This window comes from Astatotilapia calliptera, chromosome 12 (assembly GCF_900246225.1).
Source record: "Astatotilapia calliptera chromosome 12, fAstCal1.2, whole genome shotgun sequence".
Lineage (NCBI taxonomy): Eukaryota > Metazoa > Chordata > Actinopteri > Cichliformes > Cichlidae > Astatotilapia > Astatotilapia calliptera.
The window spans coordinates 31,514,689-31,537,158 of NC_039313.1; the positions used below are offsets into that span (position 1 = coordinate 31,514,689).

A 22,470-nucleotide genomic window follows, 5' to 3' on the forward strand; every position below is an offset into this window, starting at 1 on the left:
TTTTTCTATTTTATTTATTTATCTATTTTTCTGTAGAACCTCTGCTTTCAGCCTCAGTCACGTCACTTTCACTGATAAGTAAATTACTGTGTGTATGCTGCTACTTAATCACAGATGACTTGTAATCACATAGACAAAAACATGGTAGGAAACCATTAAGCAGTGAACCATTCACCATGTTTTTGTATATACCACTGCAAACATGTAATTACATTCTTTCCCTTAGTCTGTGTTTTGTCCTGTTTCTGAAAGTTCTTTTCTTTCTTTTCTCTTTCCCATCACCCTCCAACCAGTAGCAGCAGATGGCCCCGCCCCTCCCTGAGCCTGGTTCTGCTGGAGGTTTCTTCCTGTTAAAAGGGAGATTTTTTTTTATCCCGCCGTCACAAAGTCCTTGCTCACAGGGGGTCGTTGGATTGTTAAGGTTTCCTTCTAAATACTGTAGGGACTTTACCTTACAGTATAAACCACCTTGAGGTGACTGTTGTTGTGATTTGGCACCATGTAAATCAGGGGTCTCAAACTCAAGCTGTGGGGCCTCTGCTGGCACTGTCATCTCACATGAGGCCACTTTAGTGTTCAAGTAGTACCAATCCCTCAACATGTTTCTGCTCTCTGCTCATATTGCCTTCCTAATATATCATTTTTTGCTTTTTAAAGAACTTATTTTAACGCTGCACTCAGCAACAAACACATCCTCTCTAACAAAAATGTAACTTCAAAGGCCAAATTGCTTTATAGTTCTTCACGTCAATATACGGCCGCAAGTAGGTGACGTGGGCCGAACGTTTGAGACCCCTGATGTAAATAAACCTTAACTGAACTGAATAGTAAGACAACCCAAATTAGTGAATGCTCATATATGTTTTACCTTTATAGAAACGCTTGTGGCTGTTTGCTCAAAGTCTTACCCTTTGGTAATGAGTTAATCTCATCTTCAGTCACTAATTTAATCAATAATTACAAAGTCTGACTGTGCTTAAAGTCAATATAATGTTTCACATTGGTTTGCAGATGCTGCTGGACTTGCTGCTTTTTCAGTAAAGATCCAGAGTAACAGGATAATCCATGACAAACATTCTCTGTTGGTGTCGCGACCGTGGTACGATGTGTCACTGAAGTTTGTTGAAATAAGGCAGAGAGGCTTGGCTCATTTTTTTAGTTTGTTGAATAAAACATAGGAAAATGTCTTATTGAGAAGAGTAGACACAGAACTGCATCAGGGATATGAGGTCTCACTCAGAACAGGTGCTTTCTAACTTTATTACTTTCTCAGGCTGATTACAGAGTGCTCTGATTATTAAATTAGTTGGTGTTACTGAGAATCTTTTCAGGAATATTCAAGCTGTACTCTCACTCTCCTTTATGCTACCTGCCTTTGGACCCAAACATAATTTTAGCCATTCAGTTTCCAAATGACCAAAAGCACAGGCAAATATTTCTTAAAAGCCTTAAATGTGATTACCTACCATTTGACTGTCTTATCACCATTTATACTTAGAGCCCAATTTCCATAAAGCAAGCCATTAAGGTTTTATAGCTTCGGATATAAGGCTTTATTTGTCCAGTAGTTTCCAAGATGTAACTCCTCACAGAAAACGCTTAAACCATGCCATATCTCATTTAATTTGTCCGTCAAGCTCATCTCTTTGTGTACCTCTGTGCCATTTCAAGCACTCGGGCTACACAGATCACTCTGTGGAAATCCCACACTGACCACTTGCATTTGCACTTTGTGTAGACCCCCACATCAGAAGACTTTCAGTCTCATGCGCCCATGCAGCAGAAATGTCATAGCAAGTACGGGGAAGCCCAAGATGCAATTACAAGATCAGTCCACCTAAACTGACCTGATTCACAAAACGCTCTGGCTGTTTAACCATTCGTCCAGAGTTACCCGACACCTCCACCCATCATTCTCCAACTACAACCCTCATTTAAACAGAAGGCTCACCATCAAATTCACAGTAGGGACAGCTAATTTTGTTTCCTAGGTCTATTAATAACTTTAATAACACTTTGCGCTTCCTTAAAAAATGACACAAATACTTTCATTCAACAAACTCCAGAATTTCTCAAAAGTAACTCTGCTGTCAGTTTTATTCTTAAATTTTTGTCACATCTCCTTTTCTTTCTGTCTTTTACAGACAAATGCCATCAAAACCTCCAAGTACAACTTCTTCACCTTCCTACCTCTCAACTTGTTTGAGCAGTTCCAGAGGATTGCTAACGCTTACTTCCTGTTCCTGCTGGTGCTCCAGGTGAGTTTTAAGCAAACCTGTCTCACTGTTAGTTGCCTGACACACTAATTACGGAGTGTGTATGACACTTTAATCTTTAACTTCTCAAAGAAAACAATGAAGGATACATGAATTAAATTGTTCACTAAAGAAGGAAAAGAAAGACAGAAGGAATTAAAAATGCAGAAACCCACATAAGGATCTGACGTCCAAAATAAAACTGAAAGAGGGAATAACACCAAACTCCCAGAGACAGCGTGATGCAAACAAAGGGGAACAGAATAATTACGCAAAGAAACAGGAAACAATCCTCAGCTGCACGAATCAACAGAACCACAGATAACACAAAGACGTGATGTAATGACTTATTCCCGAAAAAGGATTTTGTTCTTAGACTCCAACTCTTCTCCCAGTTTGTCCAAGAAACCAGAAAAATTAACCTCTGAAACAACTTCTTTATGTTTAATCAGTAACTTGATATATGTTCAGTTTTGCTTTTACTGTCAGAATCACTTCCTAAAACATCAAAGGAATCTTAAGGTTTGTCCACGGTTCGCACTGCAGTGATATTTAAGGGTGTGCAGTAATCCAAAAACAGGAAATTGCCTCATTATGTGCTAAACAGTCACGTTGCACGACAGAGTTTAAAGTGACCACTGTACCATAACAAAGGAACTTAGACACTGCAGTTTAAATTGATTAATAACCAACATCTGTTTTTTTTCTTAATAAGTGCATCTAATCCACCAAAGTACACAAAACAGAAAATAGCTTTATTTAGATTTCCTATTGAAACAAAATTTCAATGGGAAGCAGATTTTGGCAACTCAAACACTACTCGGCAAACACAACACACATGTATAATTAAACAGAAAAAAATAGCAATAATATTGTTTAATAAAAAGTTGTGTTGACAAAGTAAGATCCTCTTTTCAAGTTTAAAATGGGCATAATGCACACAATCCTTTTTATACACACCTTTCTTTTCATTATGTAAGTAAACATACGCCCATGGCTCTTTACTTTATTCCAACCTGAGTTTAAATAAAGTTTTTCTTCTCTGCGTTTTGTGTTCTTCAGGTGATTCCTCAGATTTCCTCGCTGTCCTGGTTCACCACTGTCGTCCCCCTGATCCTCGTGCTGACGGTCACCGCTGCCAAGGATGCAACTGATGATATTGTGAGCACATTTGAAAATGTCTTCTGCTTTTTTAAGGCTAGATAGCAATGAAAAAACCAACATCTACAACCAAAATAATTCATGTCCTTTATTGTACTATTAGAAAAATTAGAAACTAATAAAAAGGTTACGTTTGTATCCAAATCTTCTAAGTTTGCAATACAGATTTCTCAGTTTACATTTTAAATTCTGCACCCTGCTAAACCTCAAGTACAGATATGTTATCAGTTGTTATTATCCTTCTCATAAACTTAGAATTAATTCATTTCTAACTGTCACAGTTACTTATTGTCAGTAGATTAGACATGCGACCCTCCCTTCTCCAGACAGCTAACAGCGAGTGGCTAAACAAAGACAACAGCTGGTTATAAGCTAACTTTTGGCAGCAAATGCTAGACTGAAGCGTCCTAAAAATCACACTTTCCCTCTGAGTCCAACAAGGTTAGATCCATTTCAAAGAGAGTTTCACTAAAGCCGTCTAACAGCAGCTAGCAGAGGCTGAGCGCAACACTTACCGAAAATAAAGCTTACGAAATCCTCAGCAACTCACCTCACTGTCACTGTCATAAGACAGGAGTGAGCTTCACTGACTCATCCACTCATATTGGACTCCATTCACAAATCTTTACAGCCTCCTCTGGAGTAAATAGACCTGGACACTCGGCATATTGCCAGAGTTGTTTGTTCTACAGCAGCCAAGTAGCTTGAATTAAGAGGGGTAAGAAAACAGAATTCAGTCGACTGCAATCTGCAAAGTTACCGTATCTGTGATGAGATTTGGCACTCTAACTTTTAAGCTTCCAAATGCAAAACAGGCATGTCAGAAGATGCAAACACATCCCCCACGCACCCCAACACCCAAAAGAAGACCATACAACCATCACTATTGGGATTCTCTATTCAGTCAGTTTATATAAACATCAAACAGCCCATCTCAAGCTCAATGCCTCTTCAGGTAACAACTTTTATGCAACTGTCTTTTTAATAATAGGATTTTGGATCTGATGTTAACTGTTAGTCACTCATTATGCGTTGCCCCCCATGTCAAACTTTAACTAGAATCTCCTTCAGAAACTGAATAATGAGAATCCCACCTCGCTTCACTTCAGACTTTGCATCAATCATTAACAAAAAGAGGACACCTGACATATTGTCATTATACACATATTGTCTACGACTTATTTATCTGTGTTTCACTCGATTTTTTTTTAAACTTGTCCTTTAAAACTGCTGTAGTGGCTGTCTGTCCTACCATAAAATTACCTTTTTCACACTATAATCTACCATCTCTCTAGTGCATAGTCTGTGTGATATTAGATAGTACTGATGTGAGACTAGAGCAAGTAATATTTGGTAAATTTAACATTATTTTGTGGCCTCCACTCTATCCAGGCACTTCTGTTGCCTAAAAGACATACATTCAACAACATGTTGAATAAAGGCAGCAACATAAAGAAGTGAGGAGAGGGAGCTGCCAATGAAGCTGAGAGAAGAGTAGATATGATTATTGTAACTCTACTCTGGACTCCAACTCGCTCACCTCCAACGATTGCAGCTTGTTCAGAATGCTGCGGCTCGTCTCCTAACCGGAACTGGAAAGTTTGCCTCCATTACTCCAGTGGTCTCTGATTTACATTGGCTGCCTATTAAATTTTGTATTGATTTTAAAGTTCTGCAGCTTACTTTCAAATGCCTAAACAACCTTGCGCCTGACTATCTCACTGACCTCCTCAGGCTCTATGCTGCCAGCTGTTATTTACGATCATCTGCTAAATTACTTCTGGCCCAGCCCAGACTAGGCGTGCCTTTGCCTCTGTAGCACCAAACCTCTGCCTGCTACCCTTCGTGCCTCTGACTCCATTCAATCCTTTAAAGCACGCTTGAAAACTCAACCTATTCCAACTTGCTAATTCTCACCGCTCACTAACTGCTGTATCGTTACTCATTTCTCTGGATTATCATGAATTTTCCTATCTCTGCTTACTAATGCCTTTGTTTGTTTCTCTATTTCACTTTGTTTTAATGGCTTACTGTTCAGTGTAATCATTTTACTGTTTATTCAAGTCAAAGTCAAGTCAAAGTTTATATACATAGCACATTTAAAAGACTAGTGTTCATCAAAGTGCTTCACAATGAAACCGCAGCGCGGGCAGAACAAAGAACAAATAGTACAATTATACTTTAAATTGCATTGACATGGCGTAGTGCAGGCCAGATGAAAGTCAAACTAATTTGTTTCAAAAACGTAGTTAAACAAGTGTGTTTTTAAATGGGATTTAAACGATTGAATTGATTCCGAAGTACGGATTTCGACTGGGAGATTATTCCAGAGTCTAGGGGCAGGGATGGCAAATGCACGGTCACCTCTGGTTTTTAAATGAGACCTTGGTTGCATTAGGAGCAGTTGGCTGGAGGATCTTAGTGCTCTCTTTGGGTTGTACGGATCAAGGAGATCAGTTAAGTAGCTAGGGGCCAGGTTAATTAGAGTTTTAAAAGTGAGCAGAAGGATTTTGAAATCAAGTGATATTTGACGGGAAGGTTAGCGAGGACAGGAGTGATCTGCTCATGCCTTCTAGTGCCAGTTAAGAGGCGTGCTGCCACATTCTCATAGCCAACTCATTTTCATTATTTCAGCTTCCTTCAGCTGTCTGCACTCAAGCCAGTCTTTTAATCAAGAGATTGGACGCATGTCCAAACTGTTGCTCAATTGAATATTTCTTCAGACATTTTTGCAAAAATTTCAGCCAATTCCGTCATCTGGGAGTTAAAACTGATTAAGAAATAACTTCCCCTCTCTCTACGTCTACTCTACAAATGGCAATGACAGTTTACCAGTCAGGTAAACAATGACAGCACATTTCATTAAACAAAACCCAATGTGCTTAACACAAATGACCGAAAGCTGCAAGTTCAAAAGGGATACGGCTTTTTATTTAATTGTCAGAATGTTTCCTTATTCTTTTATCAATTTGTGAGAAGCAAACCAGAAAAAAAAGCACTTGTAAAACAATGATTTCAGCAGTTAAGGTCAACCAGACAAATGTGCATGTGTGCCGGTGTTTGCATGTGAGTGGAAAAGGACTTAATGCCAAACCATTAAGACTGGCTCAAGGAAGAGAAACAGAAGTCTTTTTGTTAAGCAGCAGAGATCCTGACTGGTAAACGTCTGCTACTTTCACAGGGTCACTTGGTTCAGGGTTAATTTGATCTCAGCATTCCAGGTGTAACCAAGTGTGGTGAGGTAGATGACCTTGCAAAAGCAAACTATGGCTGGTGTTTGGAATGCAGTTGTAAAAGGAAAGTTTTACAAGTTAGTTTCAAGTCAGCTGCAGAGATTTCAAACTTTGTAATAATGAATTTAAAGTAATGCTACATCCCAATAGTGAGTAATTATTGCTCGATCTTCCTGCTTTATACTGGTGAGAGTATATATCATACTTACTATTGTTTGAGTACTTGCGATTGTTTTATTGTACTTTTTATATTTTACATTTATATTTATTATTGAATCTTGCACCAAGGAAGTGGCACTCCAATTTCGTTGTACTGTGTACAATGACAATAAAGGCTATTCTATTAAATCACTTAAATTGCCATTAAATTTTTCACAAAAGGAAAAGACCCAACAGAATGACTCTTGAGGGAGACGTGTTCAAATAATCCAAGCAGAGGAGGGAAAACTGATATACAGACAAATCAAAGGGACAAAGGCATGTAAATGAACAATAAAAGTAACTAAACACAAGACAAACTAATTAAAGGTAGGGCAAACACTTACAAATGCAGATAAAAAAGCTAAAGATAGGAAGCAAGATAATCAAAACATTAGGAAAAAATATCAGACAACGGCAGAAAGTACAGGAACTCAATATAACACAAGAAATTGTTCAAAAAAATGAGATAATTGGAGATGAGAGAATTCACATATGAGTTGTTGCTAGAAAACTAATTGTTGGTTTTAGAAATTACTTACATTAAAACAATTAATTGCAGGTTTTTTTTCTGTTTAAAAAATACTGTCATAAATTCAACTGATCAACAGCCATCAGCAATTGCCAGAGAATTGACAACAGAAGTTAACAGTTTTGGATAACCACTATCTTGATGTGATCTCTTCACAAAGAATTAGAATAAAAAGGTCGGGTGATAACAAGGTGGAATGTAAAAGGTGAAAAAAAATAAGACTTTGACTTCCCAGAAAGCAGAACATAAAATCCAGACAGAACCTCTTCAGGTTGTAACACAGAAAGAACAAGTTCAACATTAACTTTATTTTATTGTGGCTGTAACCTTCATTTTCTCTTCAACAGCCTGATCAGCATCTCTTTAATGTGTTGCCGTACAGATGAGTTTCTGCTCTGTGCAAAGCTTCACTGAGTTTGCCATATCTGAGCTGGGCCTTATTCATATTTGAAACAAGTAGTAACAGTAAATGTTTCCAATCAATAAACCACATTTAACCCTTTTGTAATCTGAATATAATTTCAGAAGGGAAGCCACCCTTCAGTTTTAGCTCAGTAGCAGACTCTCTGTCTCACATACAGAAATAAATAGTAAGTCTATGAGACGAGACAAAGAAGTGTCATCATGGAGGGAAGTAGACGTTTGCCTAAGAGTCTGAGGTTTAACTCAGCTAAAACCCTCTTCATTTTGTACAGTCACTGCATTATCATCTCTTCTCGCATACTCTGTTAGTTGGTGACTGATACCTTTAAAGAGAAATTTGGTCATAAAAAAAACAACAACAAATCAGTGAACTCAGTTTGAGTTTCCTGTGACCTTTTCTGACTCAGTCCTGTCATTTTGTTCTGTTTCCCAGAATCGCCACAGGAGCGACAATCGAGTTAACAACCGAAAAGTCCAAGTCCTTATTGATAGAAAGTAAGTTTGTGTGTGTTTGTGTGGGTGGGTGGGTGCTATGAATCATATCCTCATGCACGGATTCAAAGTATTTGATGTTTCAGCTCTGAAGGTGGAATGTCACTTATGTGCCTGTGAGATCCCAAATAGAGCATAGCTCACATATTTGAAATAGTAGACGTAAGAGCAACAACAAAACAAGTGCTGCCCACCATCCTGCAGCTGCTTCCTGTGGCTATATTGGAGCGCAAAAAGGAAAATACAGGTTCAAAAATATCCACTGCGCTTGGCTATTATCAGAACAATTAAACATTATACATCAAGTGAGGTTCTAATTGTTTTAAGGTCTCAAAATTGCCATATGGGATGTTATCACAAGGCCTGTATACCATGATGTGATGATGTTATAATCAAATAAGAGATAAAGCCCCCATTTGTATTTTTACTTAGGAAAGGTGTGGTGGATAAAAATATTTTAACTTATATGTCTTCATTTCCTCCTGGCTGCCTTGCTCACTGTTTAGTCCACAAGCAGCTGCAGGAAAAAGTTTACTTCCTGCTGACACAAGGCCGCCTTCTGTTAAATACGCAAAATAAAGATCACTTCATTTTTAGGACTGGAGTAAATAGTTTATTTCACTAAAGCATATGTCCCGTTCATTATTCTGTGTTTAGTCACTGGGGAAGCAGCTGTGCTACTGAGATTCAGAAACAAACTCATACCACAGTACCTGTATTTATTGTGTTTTACATTCTGTTCTGTTTTTCCATTTAGATTTACTCTCCTATATTTTGTGTACTTTTTTTCTGTTTAATTAGAAATTATCAGTAAATTACTGAGTGATTTTTTTCTTGTCATATTTTATTGTAATTTCCTAAGCTCCATTTTCTTATAAGTTGTGTTTAATATTTGCTCCTGTACTTCAGTTTTTTGCAACTTTGAGGAAAAATGAAGTATATCCTATCAGAAAAAGGAAAATGCTGAATACTATTAAAAAGAACTGATTACAGGGTTGTAATAATCATTTTATTAATACAATAAATAGTAATAATGGTTTAAAAAATTCAATAGTGCCATTAGTATCCAAGAAACCTTTTCAATACATAAATCCCAGCAACAGTAGCCTCAAGGTGCTTTTTATTGTAAGGTAAAGACCTACAGTAATACAGAAAACACAGAAAACCCTGATAACAAAAATATTGTACTGTTTATATAATGATAACAAAAAAATACATGAAAATTATTTACAATCTTTGAAAAACTGATGTGAAAATTATTCCTTTACGTTGTTTTGACATGTTAAAGATTACTGCAAATATTAAGAAAACTTACAAACTAGAAAGAGATCATCCTAAAAATATGTCAGCTGTGGGAATCTGAAACACCAATATGAGCAGAAGCATGTAATGGGAAACTTGGCAAAGCATCCAGTTCCAGCCAACTATTAAAAACTCTGGCTATTATTGGCAGATAAATACACAGAGAGATAATACAGGACACTGGCAGGAACATCCAGCAAAAGGAAAATGACTAATATTAGGATGACCTTGGTGTTCAGTGGTTATTTGTGAGCCCTCAGAGCATTTGTTTCCTGACCATCTTCAAAGAAAAGGGAAAGTGATACTGTGCACACACACTTACCAACCTCTCCCTGTTCTCAGGCTACGGAGTGAGAAATGGATGAATGTGCAAGTGGGAGACATCATCAAACTAGAAAACAACCAGTTTGTTACAGTAAGTAGAGCATCAGAGGGTGGAAGTACTTCTTATTTGTTCGTTTTTCTCTTCCCCAACACATAGAATATAAACTGTACTTCATTGTGTTACAGTTTATTGTTGACTTCCTCTGGATGTTTTATTTTGTTCTTGTGGGTTGACTCGGTGAACTTTTAGCATGTCTGTTCAAAGGAACAGACTCATAACCAAATTAGGTTTAGGGGAAGTTTTTCATATTGTAATTTTGACGTTTTCTAAAAGACAAAAGAACAATCAGAGATGTCAGTAAACCTAACGTAAGTTTTTAGTTGAGTAATAAAATCCTGTCATTGATCACATACATTTTTACCATTCATAAATTCTTTGTGATTTCAGGCAGACCTCTTGTTGCTCTCCAGCAGTGAACCACTCAACCTTGTGTACATTGAGACTGCAGAACTCGATGGGTTCGTCTATTTTTCCTCCTTTTCCACATCTAACCACATCCTTCTGTTTTCACTTCCGCTTTATGCAGCCGTCTTCTTTCTTCCTCTTTTTAACTTTCTCGGCTTCTCTTCCTCAGAGAAACTAACCTGAAGGTGAGACAGGCCCTCCCAGTGACGGGAGACCTGGGGGATGATATTGAAAAACTGGCAGATTTTAACGGTGAGACTGTAAACACACACACACACACACACACACACACAATTTTTTCAGTGTAATGCACTTTGATGTTAAATGTAAATGTGCTATATAAATAAAAATGACTTACCCTGTTAAGGTTATTCCTCACAGTATACATAGAAGGTTTTATTTATATAATAAATAAATGGCAACCTACCCAACGCAATACTCAACGTAAGACATAATAAATAAGTTAAACTTCATTCACAGTTTCTGTAAAGAAATCTGGAAATGTTGTTTATTGTTTATGGCCTCCTTGTAGTTTTACATGTTTTGACTACACAAAATACATGTTTATGAATGTAGTCAATGCCACTCTTTCCATTAATGCTTATTAACGCTGGTAATTTTCTAAACCAGTTATGCCCAAAACAATAGACAGAGAAAAAATTAAATAAAGCCGAGGCATGTAACGGTTACTATTACAGTTATAGTTATTCTACACTGTTTCTTTATTCTCATCAAGGTTTTATCTTGAACTCGTCTTATATAGTAAAAAAGCGCTAAAATTAAGCAAGTGCCAGAAATAAAGCAACGATCAGCAGATGAAAGTGAATAAGTGAAAACGCAAAGAAAGAAAAAGTTCATGTTAGGCTCACGTATTTTCTAACCCATGTTTTTTTTTTTTAACCTTCATTTAACTTTAATTCATCTGAAGACAATTTGTGAACGTTATGGAGGTATTTTGATTTTTCAAATTGGTAGATGTCATACTCTTTCTAAATCTAAACCTGGCCGTGTCTTTCCTTTCCTCAAGGTGAGGTCCGCTGTGAACCCCCCAACAACCGCCTCGACCGCTTCACAGGAGTGCTGAGCTTCGCAGGTCAGAAATATTCACTTGACAATGAGAAAATCCTGCTGCGAGGCTGCACCCTGAGGAACACTGAGTGGTGCTTTGGACTGGTGCTATTTGGAGGTCAGACACACATTAATAGGGAACTACTGTAGTGGGAATTATGAAACTTGTGACTTCAGATCATTCTGTTTCTCTTTTGCAGGTCCAGAAACAAAGCTGATGCAAAACTGTGGGAAGAGCACGTTCAAGAGGACCAGTATAGACCGTCTAATGAATATCTTAGTCCTCTTTGTGAGTGCATTTGTTTTATCACATCTCAGGGTCATCAATAATTTATTGTTTTTTAATGAGATTTGTGAAGAAATGAGCTGACTGCTGCTGAGGTACTGAAGTTTAAGTTTACAGTTAAATCAGTTCATTACACTATTTCCCTTCTGCTAATGCACCACAATTTTTTTTTTATTGGACATTCTCCTCACCAACACTAACGATTTATTTAAAATCAAAAGATCTGATGCAGTAGAGCAGCGCGAACAGGAGAAAGCAAGAAAATTGTGATGTATCCGAAACCGTAAAGGGGATGCATGCATAGTTTGCTAAAGCTTCAAGGTGCAATGGAGTAGCTACTACCACAGCAAAGGAAGACAAAGCCATTAATTTAGTTGGATAAATCAGTACCACTCATTCTTAAAAATGTAAAACTTTTAAACCAAACTTTAAACTACAGTCTGCCCTTTTTTTAACCGCATAATTAAATTACATTAAGTACTACAATTTGCCTTGTGGAATCAATAAAGCATCCATAAATGTATTTATTTCTGTACATGGTTGTATGAAATGTTCCCTTTATTTGTGCAAAATATGCATGAAATAACTTTAACCTCTTAAACAAGATCACCCCATTTTTTTTATTTTGAAGTCGGTCAGTTTAAATTGGTAATCTTTCCCACAAACACTGATGCTCCACATGCTTAATTAGTCAAATGCTTCTTTAAACAACAGAACAGTTTTCATCTGTGCTGAGGTAGTTCGATAATTATAAACTTATTAAATGGAAACAAATGAGCTTTTCTTTAAAAAATTTATAATGGTATTTCAAAGTAACTCCAAACTTTTGATTAAAATAAAAAATGATCATGTTTTTGGTAGTTTATCATTACCGGCAATGAGAGATGGTTATACATCTGTATACAAGCTTGTATGCGCAACGTCACATGATGAGGTCGAGGAAGATCCCGTAGTGGTTTCCCCCTGAACCCGTGGTGATGGTACTGACCCACATCTTTTTTTCACACCATGGCTCATGTGACAACTCACATGATCAATAGTGGGTCAACGACCCTCAGGACGACCTCCACTAGGGGTCATAGAGTACCTGGGACTCTGCACCATTTGTTTTTAGATCTGAAACTCCTCTCAGATGACATCATCACAAACTCACACGTCTTTTTATTTCAAGCTTAAGCAGATCATGGTTGTCTCTGTTTTGGATCTACGACATTTGTGTTTCTGAGTTGTAGCTGAAGTTTATACACCAACACAGGTTTTTTTTGTATTCCTAAATGACAAAATAAAGCCTCTTTCTACTCTTTCTGCAGATTTTTGGTTTCCTAGCCTTCATGTGCTCTGTCCTGGCGATAGGAAACTACATCTGGGAAAGAAATGAGGGCTCACAGTTTACTGTCTTCCTGCCAAGGCTGGAGGATGATCCTGCTTTCTCATCCTTCCTCACATTCTGGTCCTACGTCATCATCCTCAACACTGTGGTGCCCATCTCTCTCTATGTGAGGTAATAAGTGTGAAATGATGCTTTTATTACCTTGTGTTACTTTTTTACAATGAATTTAACAAAATGAATGCAAAAAAACGCATATATGACTACACGTGCCTCTTTTCAATATCTGCTTGAAGTGTGGAGATCATTCGTCTGGGGAACAGCTTCTACATCGACTGGGACAGGAAAATGTACTATGCCCGCAATGACACCCCTGCTGAGGCTCGTACCACCACTCTGAACGAAGAGCTCGGCCAAATCAAATACGTCTTCAGTGACAAAACTGGAACACTCACCCAGAATATCATGATCTTCAACAAGTGCACTATTAATGGCAAATGCTATGGTAAGAGTTTTAGTCATGAAGCTGAAACAAGAAGACTTTCTACTGAGACTTTCTAAAAATGCATTTTTGGATTCCTTATTCGGAGAAGTTGGATGGTTTTTCACGCACACAAAGGTTTACGTCAGCTGATGCTTTGTTCAATACATTCTCTTCATGTATAATAAAGTTTGATTAAAAATGTTATTCTGCTCTGCAGGAGATGTTTATGACTACACAGGCCAAAGACTAGAAATGAATGAGGTGAGTTTACATATGCAGATTTCAAAATTAAATAAATAAAAAATAGTTTACTGGTCCATATGACTGACTGACAGATGGCGTCTCCAATGCAGTGGTAAAGTTTGGTTTCCCTGAAATAGAATTTTTGGATAGGTTTAAGGAAGGTAGTTAAGAGAAACATTGGACAGAATTCCTGGTCCCTGGTATGTTGAACAGTTTTCCTTTTAGACTGCTGCTCCTTTACTTTCTGTGATTTCTATATTTAGACAGTTAAACAACTTTAGTTCTTTACCAGGTTTACAGTGATTTCACAGGATTATATTATTAAATTAGTTAAAGTTTCTGACACATTTTAGTGTTCTTATAACAGACTCAGTGTGCACTCCTCTCACCTCTCCTCATCAGCCTAAGCAGGTCCAGTTACATTTCTTTCCCTCTCTGCTTTATCCTTCTTTCTTTCTTACTTCTTTTTTTCTTGTTGTACATTTACTCCTGCAGTATACAGACACAGTAGACTTCTCCTTCAATCCGTTAGCCGACTCTCGGTTCGTCTTCCACGACCATTCTCTGGTGGAGGCGGTGAAGCTGGAGAACACGGAGGTCCACGCCTTCTTCAGGCTGCTGGCTCTCTGCCACACTGTCATGGCCGAGGAGAAGAAAGAAGGTGAGGACGGTACAGATGTTTCAGTGAGCAGTTAAAAGGCAGTATGTGTGTTTTCCAGTCCTTTTTTTATTCAGCAGTTTATTGTAGAGGTCCTCCAATGAAAGAAGCTCTGGCTTGAAACTGATCAACGTGAAAGCATTTTTTGCTGCAGCTAGAATTATGAACTTTAATAAATAATCATATTTGCCCTGCTAAATATAAACTTTTTGTTCTCCAGGAGAGCTTTTCTACCAGGCCCAGTCGCCAGATGAGGGGGCTCTGGTGACCGCAGCCAGAAACTTTGGATTTGTCTTCCGCTCACGAACACCAGACAGTATTTCCATTGTGGAAATGGGAAAGCAATGCAACTATGAACTCCTGGCCATCCTGGATTTCAACAATGTCCGCAAGAGGATGTCAGTCATAGGTATATACATACTATATATGTATCTATATATCTGTATATGCTTTCCTATTTAGCTCTCATACAGACTGCTCTTTTTTCCACTGCAATTTGAAACATTGTTTGTTTTCATGTATGTACATTTTTGTATGCAGTGAGGAGTCCAGAGGGCAAGCTGTCTCTTTACTGCAAAGGTGCCGACACAATCATCTACGAAAGGCTGCACCAGTCCTGCAGCAAGCTGATGGATGTCACGACAGAGCATCTTAATGTTAGTATTATTTCTGTGTGTGTGTTCAAAGAGAGATATTTGACTCTGCTAGGCTATGTCAACTGCATTTGTACGTAGTTCATCCCTACATGCATTTGGATTTGGGATGAACTTGCTTCCCCGGAGCAACAAATTATTGAATTTATATACAAGTATCTCTGATAATCATGATGAAAAACCTTAATTTGTATAATACTTTGCACTGTCCAAAATGTCTGAGCGAGTGCAAAGATAACCAGGTTCAATCTCCACTAATGACCCAAATTTGAGGCCGTACTGACAGAATAAAGAGACATAACATAATAGATGTTTTTAAGTTCATTTTAAAGCAGCAGTTCAAACTAGTGGATTGTTAAGTGGAGTTGAGTACACATTAATTCTTGAGCAATATAAGGCTGTAAAGGTAACAGGCACAACCTCTCACATAATACTTTAAGTAAAGTGCTGTAAGTATAGCACTATTTTTAAACAAACGTGTCGGTACGTTCTTTGTCTTACTGACAGGAAAGGAAATAAAAGATTTAAATTCATGCTTTATGGAAGGAGTTTGTTTGTGTGGGTTTGATATAAGATAAATTGCAGTTCTCATAGTCATCATAAATGGGGATAGATATCCACCACAGCTTCATTTGACTTTATTTGCCTTGTTTTAAATATTTGTGTTTGGACAACAGCAGAGCTGTAGCGCAGGTACGTCAGAAAAAGCTGCCATGTTCAAAGTGCCTTTCTTTATTCCTCCTTCTTCTACGTCTGTTCTTTTAGGGAAGTTTTGGGAAAGTTCTGATTAATTTCTCGCTGTCATTTTTGCTCCTCTAATCTTGAACTGAGCAAGAGTTTGACTTTTGTTTATATGTGCAAATGCCTTGAGCTTGTGTGTGCGTTTGTGTATTAGTGTGTGTGTGTACCTTCTAGTATCCAGCGTTCATCCATATAAGTATACGCATGTGGAATTTCTGCAGGAATTTGCAGGGGATGGGCTGCGGACTCTTGCTCTTGCTTACAAGGATCTGGATGAGGAGTACTTTAACCAGTGGATACAGCGCCACCATGAGGCCAACACTGCACTGGAGGATAGAGAGGGCAAACTGGACCAGTTGTATGAGGAGATAGAGAAGGATCTCCTGGTAAGACGATAAAGGCAGCTCATACTGTAAAAACATAACTGTGTGGTAAAATGAACAGCATTCTGATTATGTGTGTGTTCTGTGTGTGTTCAGCTGCTTGGAGCAACAGCCATAGAGGACAAGTTGCAAGATGGAGTACCTCAGACTATCGAGCAGCTGTCTAAGGCTGACATCAAAATCTGGGTTTTGACCGGTGACAAGCAAGGTACATAACTTTGAATAAGATGAAAGTTAATGCGTATGGGGAACAGACTCCAGTCCACACACGGTGATGTTGATTGTCTGTGTTGCAGAAACCGCAGAGAACATTGGTTACTCATGCAACTTGCTACGGGAAGAGATGAATGATGTCTTCATCATCTCGGGCAACTCACTTGAGGATGTCCAGCAGGAACTGAGGTCAGAGGAAATCTTAGACTAAACATGTTTTACTATCTCATTATGACAGGTTTTCATATACTGTTGATTTTTTTTCTAGAAATGCCCGAACCTCCATGAAGCCAGATGCAGCTGAGAATTCAGAGTTTTTACCCGAAATGGATAAAGGTGTGAAAGTGGTCACAGATGAGGTGGTGAATGGGGAGTACGGCCTGGTCATCAATGGACATAGTTTGGTACATACATACATACAATTTCAGTTTATGTGCATGCTGTCACTCTCAAACTTTAAAAGATGTGCTTACTTTGTAACTGGCGAGTTGCTGCCGTATGCAAATGCTGTCCTCAGTTTCTTACTTAGAGCCTAATTTTTTATTGAGTATGAAAGATGTGTTTATTTGATGAAACAAGCTCTTCTGGAAGTCCAATAAAATAAAAGTACTGTAGCTACAGTGGGGAACTTTTTTTTTCTATCCATGAAACTTTATTTTGAAAGACATTATGATTTAAAATCATCAAACAGCGATGCAAAAAAAGCCCGACCTTTTTCTTGTGCTCGTGTTCCAGTCTTTGTTAACAGTCATGGCTCTGTCAGTCACACGTTTTTTATTGCCTGTCTTCTTCTAAGCTCACCTTTTTCTTACCCCCTCTGTCCCTCAGGCATACGCTTTGGAGCACAGCCTGGAGCTGGAGTTCCTAAGGACGGCATGCATGTGCAAAGCAGTGATCTGCTGCAGGGTGACTCCTCTGCAGAAGGCTCAGGTGGTCGAGCTGGTCAAGAAGTACAAGAAGGCAGTCACACTGGCAATTGGGGATGGAGCCAATGATGTCAGCATGATCAAAGGTAGCAGAAGAAACTCAAACTGCTTCATATGAACCTCCTGTTTGTTCTCCAATGCTTTCCCAAGTTTATATATATATATATATACATATATATATATACATATATATATATATATATATATATATATATATTAGTCTTTCTTCATTCTCATTTTTTTCCCCACACAGCGGCTCATATAGGTGTGGGCATCTCAGGCCAGGAGGGCATGCAGGCTGTGCTGTCCAGCGATTACTCCTTTGCCCAGTTCCGTTTCCTGCAGCGCCTCCTGCTGGTGCACGGCCGTTGGTCCTACCTGCGCATGTGCAAGTTCTTGCGCTACTTCTTCTACAAAAACTTCACCTTCACCTTCGTCCATTTCTGGTTTGCCTTCTTCTGTGGTTTCTCTGCGCAGGTGAGAGACGAGTAGTTACAAAATTATGATCGAGCCATTGCAGAAATGCCTTTAACCTGCATTTTCCTTGTAGTCAAGTTAGACTAAACATAATATGACATTCAATCTGTAAATAATTATATATAAACACTCACTTCATTGTGTGTCATGAAAAGGCAGAACAAACCAGTTAGAGAAGTCATAGTGAGATCTGAATTTTAGTATGTAAATGAGAATGGAAGGGGTAGAAAAACCCCCAAACTGTACTAAAACTCTGAACAGCAGACATATTATTAACGATTTGTCTTTATACAGTAATTTTAAAAAATGAGACATGAAGCAGAATAACACCAGTTACACCAGAGCCTAGGTACGGTCAGTGTAAATAAGAAAAATACCAAATTATTTTGAAAGGAAAATAAGAGATACAAAAAATAACATCAGTTTACAAATTTCAAATATGATGCTGCACATTTTGAATGATAATGTGAAGTCTGTTAATGTACTTCATTTCAATTGAGTCCAAAATTGAAGAAGTTGGTTAAAGGTCCACTTCTGTTTTTGCTTTTCAGACTGTGTATGATGAGTGGTTTATAACGCTCTACAATCTGATGTACACAGCACTACCTGTACTGGGAATGAGTCTATTTGATCAGGTAATGGGATCATCTGTATGCATGAAAATATCATGGCCATAAATCTGAGCTCAAATGAATTCCTTCCCGCCAAAAAAAAAGAAAGAAAAAGAAAACCCCCCAAAACAAACCCAAACCAACTAAAAAAGGATCTAATGTCTTTGTCTCCCCCTGCTGGTTAGGATGTGAATGATGTGTGGAGTTTCCAGCATCCTCAGCTCTATGTTCCAGGTCAACTCAACCTGTACTTCAGCAAGAAGTCCTTCTTCAAATGCGCCCTCCACAGCTGCTACAGCTCCTTGGTGCTCTTTTTTATCCCCTATGCTGCTATGTATGACACAGTGAGGGATGATGGGAAGGACATCGCTGACTACCAGTCCTTCGCCCTCCTCACTCAGACATGTCTGCTGTTTGCCGTCAGCATCCAGGTATCCAGAAACCTTTCTTTTGCATAATTTTTCAAATGTTTATTTGTTTATTATAAAACGTATATAACTATAGAACCTGCTGGCTGTCTTTGCCCATAGCTGGGGTTTGAGATGTCCTACTGGACGGCAGTTAACACGTTCTTCGTGTTGGGAAGCCTGGCGATGTACTTTGCTGTCACATTCACCATGTACAGTAACGGCATGTTCACCATATTGCCATCAGCCTTCCCTTTCATAGGTGAGTGACAAACTTGCCATCTCTGACAGCTTTGAGTATCCAATCCATAAATGTAACAATGTGTTTTTTTTGACTGCATGTCTGCTCCGGCTGCTCACTCTTTTATATGAGGCTAAAGTTAATCTCAAGTAATTCAAATAAGACTAACAGTGTTTGAATTGTGTTTGGTATCTTTGCAGAACGTCTGCTTTATGAGGTCACGTGGTAGTGGCTTTCAACATGTTTGTTTTTCTCACTAAATTGATCTACATAGTCTTGGAAAGTTGTAAAATTTGGGATAAATACTTCTTTTTTTCCCCGCTTATTCTCTATATACAAAATCAACATTCAATTTTTCTTAAATTGAAACAGTTCTGTTTTAATACTTTAAAATGTTGAAACATTACTTTTTTTTACATAAAATCTCCTTCTTGATTTAAAGGCCTTTCTTTTTAGGCTACCACAATGTGCAACAATATTTGACAGTCTGAGTGTCTTTAGACTGGGAAAAGCTGAGACACCGTTTAAAGTAACACACAATCCTCTAACGCTGGGCATGCACTGTGCCATTTCTGGCCCATTTTGAGCCGATTTTTCAGTCGTGCGACCGTTTTGGTGATTGGCCCGAGTTTCGCCTTCATCATGTGTCGTGCATCGTGTAGTATACGTGGGGTAACGAGAAGTGATTAACACCTCACGACCAGCTCCCGATCATCAGTCGTTTGGTCGTAAGAAAATCCAACCTGTTTGAAATCCTGTCTGCCGCTGTGAGGGTGTCACCGCAGCCTCTCACACTGCGCACACGCAAACACAGAAATGAAAGTGAAAAGACGGCGCAGCACGGCAGTGCGGCGTGTGATCTGGACACAAGCGATGAAAGCACAACTTGTAGAACTTTGGCAAGCTCATCTGAGCTATTTCGATGTGGCCTCACAAAATTATCACGACCGCAACAACCATGAAAATAGTTGGATGGACAATGCTGCTCAATCACAGCTGCCCGATTAATGTTTTTCATTAGCAATTTAGCAGAGTTGATGGTGGTGGTGTGCGTGTCTGTGTGAGTGAAAGACAGAGAGCAAGAGGCAGATTTTGTGTTATAACCTTCATTTTATGGACGCACAGTGTGAGCACTCAGGTCGCATCAGAGCATAGTGGCATAGTGTATAGTGGGAGACCCTGCATCGTGACCTACGAACTTCTAACCCCTGCGAGTCAATCGTACAGTTTGAGCTGAATAACGCGACTGAAAAAAATCGCACAGTGCATGCCCAGCTTAAGAGCTTTCACTGCTTCACCCTGGTGTTTTACAGTAGATACCTCTATATATAAGGCTGGAGCCCACCAAAACAACTCCCTGATAACGACTGTGTGATGACTATTCTTCCCGTCCCATGAAGGCCACCTGGGTTGGCTGGCAGACTGTTTACTTAGCCTGATAGTGCGAAGGACACTGTCTCCGCTGAACTCTGGACACACACACACACTTACACTGACAAGCACTCACTCATCCCCCTCCCTTTCCAACGCCTTCGATGCTTGTGCCCTACCGGGGAAGATAGCAGTCAACTGGACCAGCGCAGATGCTGCAGGACCGGATGCGCTGTCTACGCCGGCTCTCTCTTACCCTTTACCCGCCCCTGTTGCTTGTCTCGTGTTTCTATGGTGTATTGATAGTCATGTGCTTTTGTGCTGAGGTGTTTTTTCTGTTATCAAACTGTTCTCCCACCAGGAGCTCAGTCTGAGTGGAGTTTTTTTTTCTCCTCCTCTTACCTCATGTAGTGTATTTTCATTGTTTTTTCCTATCAGCCTACCTTTCTGACATGTCTCCCCAATGTGATGTTTGTGTAAAGTTGGTCAGAAGGTTCCTTTGTGAGTGCGCATGCGCCATTAGCGTGCTGCCTGCTGTAACCCCTAATTTCCCTCGGGATGAATAAAGTATTCTGATTCTGATTCTGATTCTGATACTGAGGTGTCAGTATTTAAGGAGGTCTGAAATGACAAGGCAATGGAGCCTTTTTGGGTCACAATGATCTGTGGCGACCTGGCTTGTTGTCTAGGAAAAATAATTTTAAGACTATTTAAAATGATTTTAATAACAAGATATTTATAAGAGATCATTAAAAAACCTCTTTGGGGGGAAAGGATAAATTTGAGAACAGAGATACTGCACTCTAACACATCACCTGTAATACAATCTCTTAAAATGAGTATTTCGATGTGAGGACAGCCTGGTCTTACTAAATGTTCACGTGTGTCTAAACATTTAAAATGATATTTACCCCAAGTTATTTTCTTTTTGTTTTGATTATTTTGCCTCAACATGAACATTTGTAACCTTTAGTAAAGTGGAGCTATTACACCTATTACCTTTTTTTATTTGTGGACTCCACGAATACTAATTATCCTTTCTAATGACTCATCTGTTGTTAGGAGAATAATCCAATATTCTTCATGTTTTCATTGCTCTGAGGGTTAACAGGTTAATTTGATATCCATAAAATAGAACAGAATTCATATATAGGGATAAAAGTCTGGGCCAGGAGTACTGTAAATAAAAACTCTTCACACCTGTAATAATACAAACCTTATGTATGTGTGTGTTTATTCAGGAACAGCACGAAACTCCCTGAACCAGCCCAACGTTTGGCTGACGATCTTCCTCACTTCCATCCTGTGTGTCCTTCCCGTCATTACCAACCGTTTCCTGATGATTCAGCTCTGCCCCACCATCAATGATAAGGTAGCAGAGGAGATGCAGCTCTACCTGCTGTGCTTGACTATCATGGGAAACTCACACCTCCATTTTTTTAGGTGTTAGACTTTTTAAGAATCTGCCGGGAAGCTGGTTTAGGGCAGTGAGACGCTTCCTCCTCTCAGTGTGACTTTCGGTTTCTGAGGAAATCATCTTCAGTGTCCTTTTTAAACTATTGCTAATAAACAAGTGTCAAAAAACAGGGAAAAGGTCATTTTACAGTAACGTTTTACTCACAACAAAGTAATCTAGAAACATGGCATAGAAAACTACTCGAAACTAATTCATCGTACTTCAACAGCTAACTTGCCAAAAACAAGTACAGGTTAAAAAGCAGAGCTTATTGAGAATCAAGGGTCAGTGAGTTGAATTGCAGTTTGAGGGTGCAACCTGAATTCTGTGTACCTGAGATACAAGATAGACAAACAAGACGTGATTCATCCTTTAACTAGTTTATTTGGATAGATGTGTTTACTCCTGAGATTCAAACCCACGGCTCTCTGAGGAGTTTCTCAAAGGATTTGTCTTTTTAAAGGTTTTCTCACATATACAATATGTTTAAGATGGACCTTCTGGCTTCTTATTTAACTAAATGTTTCCTTAAAACACCC

At 38.8% G+C, this 22,470-nt stretch overlaps 1 protein-coding gene across 3 annotated transcripts in view; it reads left to right on the forward strand.

The window, feature by feature from the left end:
• LOC113033059 (phospholipid-transporting ATPase ID-like) overlaps positions 1–22,470 on the forward strand; it is a 48,335-nt gene that overhangs the window by 21,454 nt on the left and 4,411 nt on the right. For all 3 annotated transcript variants that reach the window (XM_026186337.1, XM_026186338.1, XM_026186339.1), the window contains exons 4-27: positions 2,145–2,258; positions 3,318–3,416; positions 8,236–8,297; positions 9,939–10,011; positions 10,369–10,439; positions 10,556–10,638; positions 11,414–11,572; positions 11,655–11,743; positions 13,051–13,241; positions 13,364–13,572; positions 13,769–13,812; positions 14,290–14,455; positions 14,673–14,861; positions 14,993–15,108; positions 16,068–16,232; positions 16,326–16,437; positions 16,526–16,631; positions 16,711–16,846; positions 17,271–17,454; positions 17,622–17,845; positions 18,397–18,480; positions 18,642–18,887; positions 18,987–19,125; positions 21,717–21,847. In XM_026186337.1, coding sequence (XP_026042122.1) covers positions 2,145–2,258; positions 3,318–3,416; positions 8,236–8,297; positions 9,939–10,011; positions 10,369–10,439; positions 10,556–10,638; positions 11,414–11,572; positions 11,655–11,743; positions 13,051–13,241; positions 13,364–13,572; positions 13,769–13,812; positions 14,290–14,455; positions 14,673–14,861; positions 14,993–15,108; positions 16,068–16,232; positions 16,326–16,437; positions 16,526–16,631; positions 16,711–16,846; positions 17,271–17,454; positions 17,622–17,845; positions 18,397–18,480; positions 18,642–18,887; positions 18,987–19,125; positions 21,717–21,847 — 3,192 coding nt within the window. The remainder of the gene's footprint in view (positions 1–2,144; positions 2,259–3,317; positions 3,417–8,235; positions 8,298–9,938; positions 10,012–10,368; positions 10,440–10,555; positions 10,639–11,413; positions 11,573–11,654; positions 11,744–13,050; positions 13,242–13,363; positions 13,573–13,768; positions 13,813–14,289; positions 14,456–14,672; positions 14,862–14,992; positions 15,109–16,067; positions 16,233–16,325; positions 16,438–16,525; positions 16,632–16,710; positions 16,847–17,270; positions 17,455–17,621; positions 17,846–18,396; positions 18,481–18,641; positions 18,888–18,986; positions 19,126–21,716; positions 21,848–22,470) is intronic.